The 1,100-nt window shown below is 31.4% G+C and overlaps 1 protein-coding gene across 1 annotated transcript; it reads left to right on the forward strand.

Moving 5' to 3' along the window:
* Window positions 1–491: 491 nt before the first annotated feature.
* On the forward strand, window positions 492–758 carry TRIADDRAFT_3903 (uncharacterized protein; the record flags this gene model as incomplete). Its single annotated transcript, XM_002118361.1, has 1 exon — window positions 492–758. A coding segment is annotated over one exon (267 nt), but the record flags the coding sequence as incomplete, so codon positions are not given.
* Window positions 759–1,100: the final 342 nt, after the last annotated feature.

Here is a 1,100-nt window from a genome sequence, read left to right on the forward strand (position 1 = left end):
TTTCTACATCAATTAACGTATCTTGGCAGCCACCACAAATTCTCGATCGTAATGGTATTATCGTCACATATAGTCTACGGTATAATTCAACCCGATGGAATGATAATGGTATCATACAAACTGCTGGTTCTAATACTAAAGTTATATTACAAAATTTAATTCCGTTCACTACCTACAATATCACAATTAAAGCCGCAACTATTGTGGGATATGGACCTGAAAGTCCAGTCATGTCATCTACAACTTTTCAATCAGGTTCGATTTTTGTTTTATTGTTAACTACAAGAATGAAATGATAAAAATTTTAAACACGTACAATTTCTTCCTGAATAATCTCACAATGACCGAAGTTATACTAAATGTCTTTTATATAATTATTTATAGAATACTATTATAACTTATATTTAATATACAATCTGTTTAAATCTTTATTTACAGTACCCAATACCTATCCATCATATGCTCACAATCTACTTGATTCTTTGTTTATAGTACCTAATACCTATCCATCAGATATCAACGTAACAACGTTAACATCGACCTCAATTTATATTTCATGGCAGCCAATGCCATTATTCGAGCGTAATGGCATTATTACAGTTTACAATATTAGTTACCATTCCTTACAACGGAATCACAACGGTATAATCCAAGTCGATGGCTCAACATTATCTAACGTGCTATCTAATCTGCTGCCTTACACTACATATAATGTGACAGTTAGAGCTTCTACATCAGTCGGATTCGGTCCTACTAGTCCATTCGAGTCAGTCTTGACACATCAATCGGGTAAGATATTATACAGTAATATTGTATTTGCTAGTTGTTATCAATTAAGACGGTAAAACGATGTAGTTTATATAGATTACAATACAATAAAAGTTTTTAAGATTACTAGTCTTATTTGATGTTAAATCATTAATAAATACACTTAATTAACTGTGAACTTAGTGTACTCCGTGATAAAGTAAATAAAATTCTTGATCTAGAGTAAATTCTAAAATACATCGATCATGCTCACAATCTACTTGATTCTTTGTTTATAGTACCTAATACCTATCCATCAGATATCAACGTAACAACGTTACATCGACCTCAAT

Source organism: Trichoplax adhaerens, genomic scaffold, assembly GCF_000150275.1.
Source record: "Trichoplax adhaerens TRIADscaffold_48 genomic scaffold, whole genome shotgun sequence".
Classification (NCBI taxonomy): domain Eukaryota; kingdom Metazoa; phylum Placozoa; class Uniplacotomia; order Trichoplacea; family Trichoplacidae; genus Trichoplax; species Trichoplax adhaerens.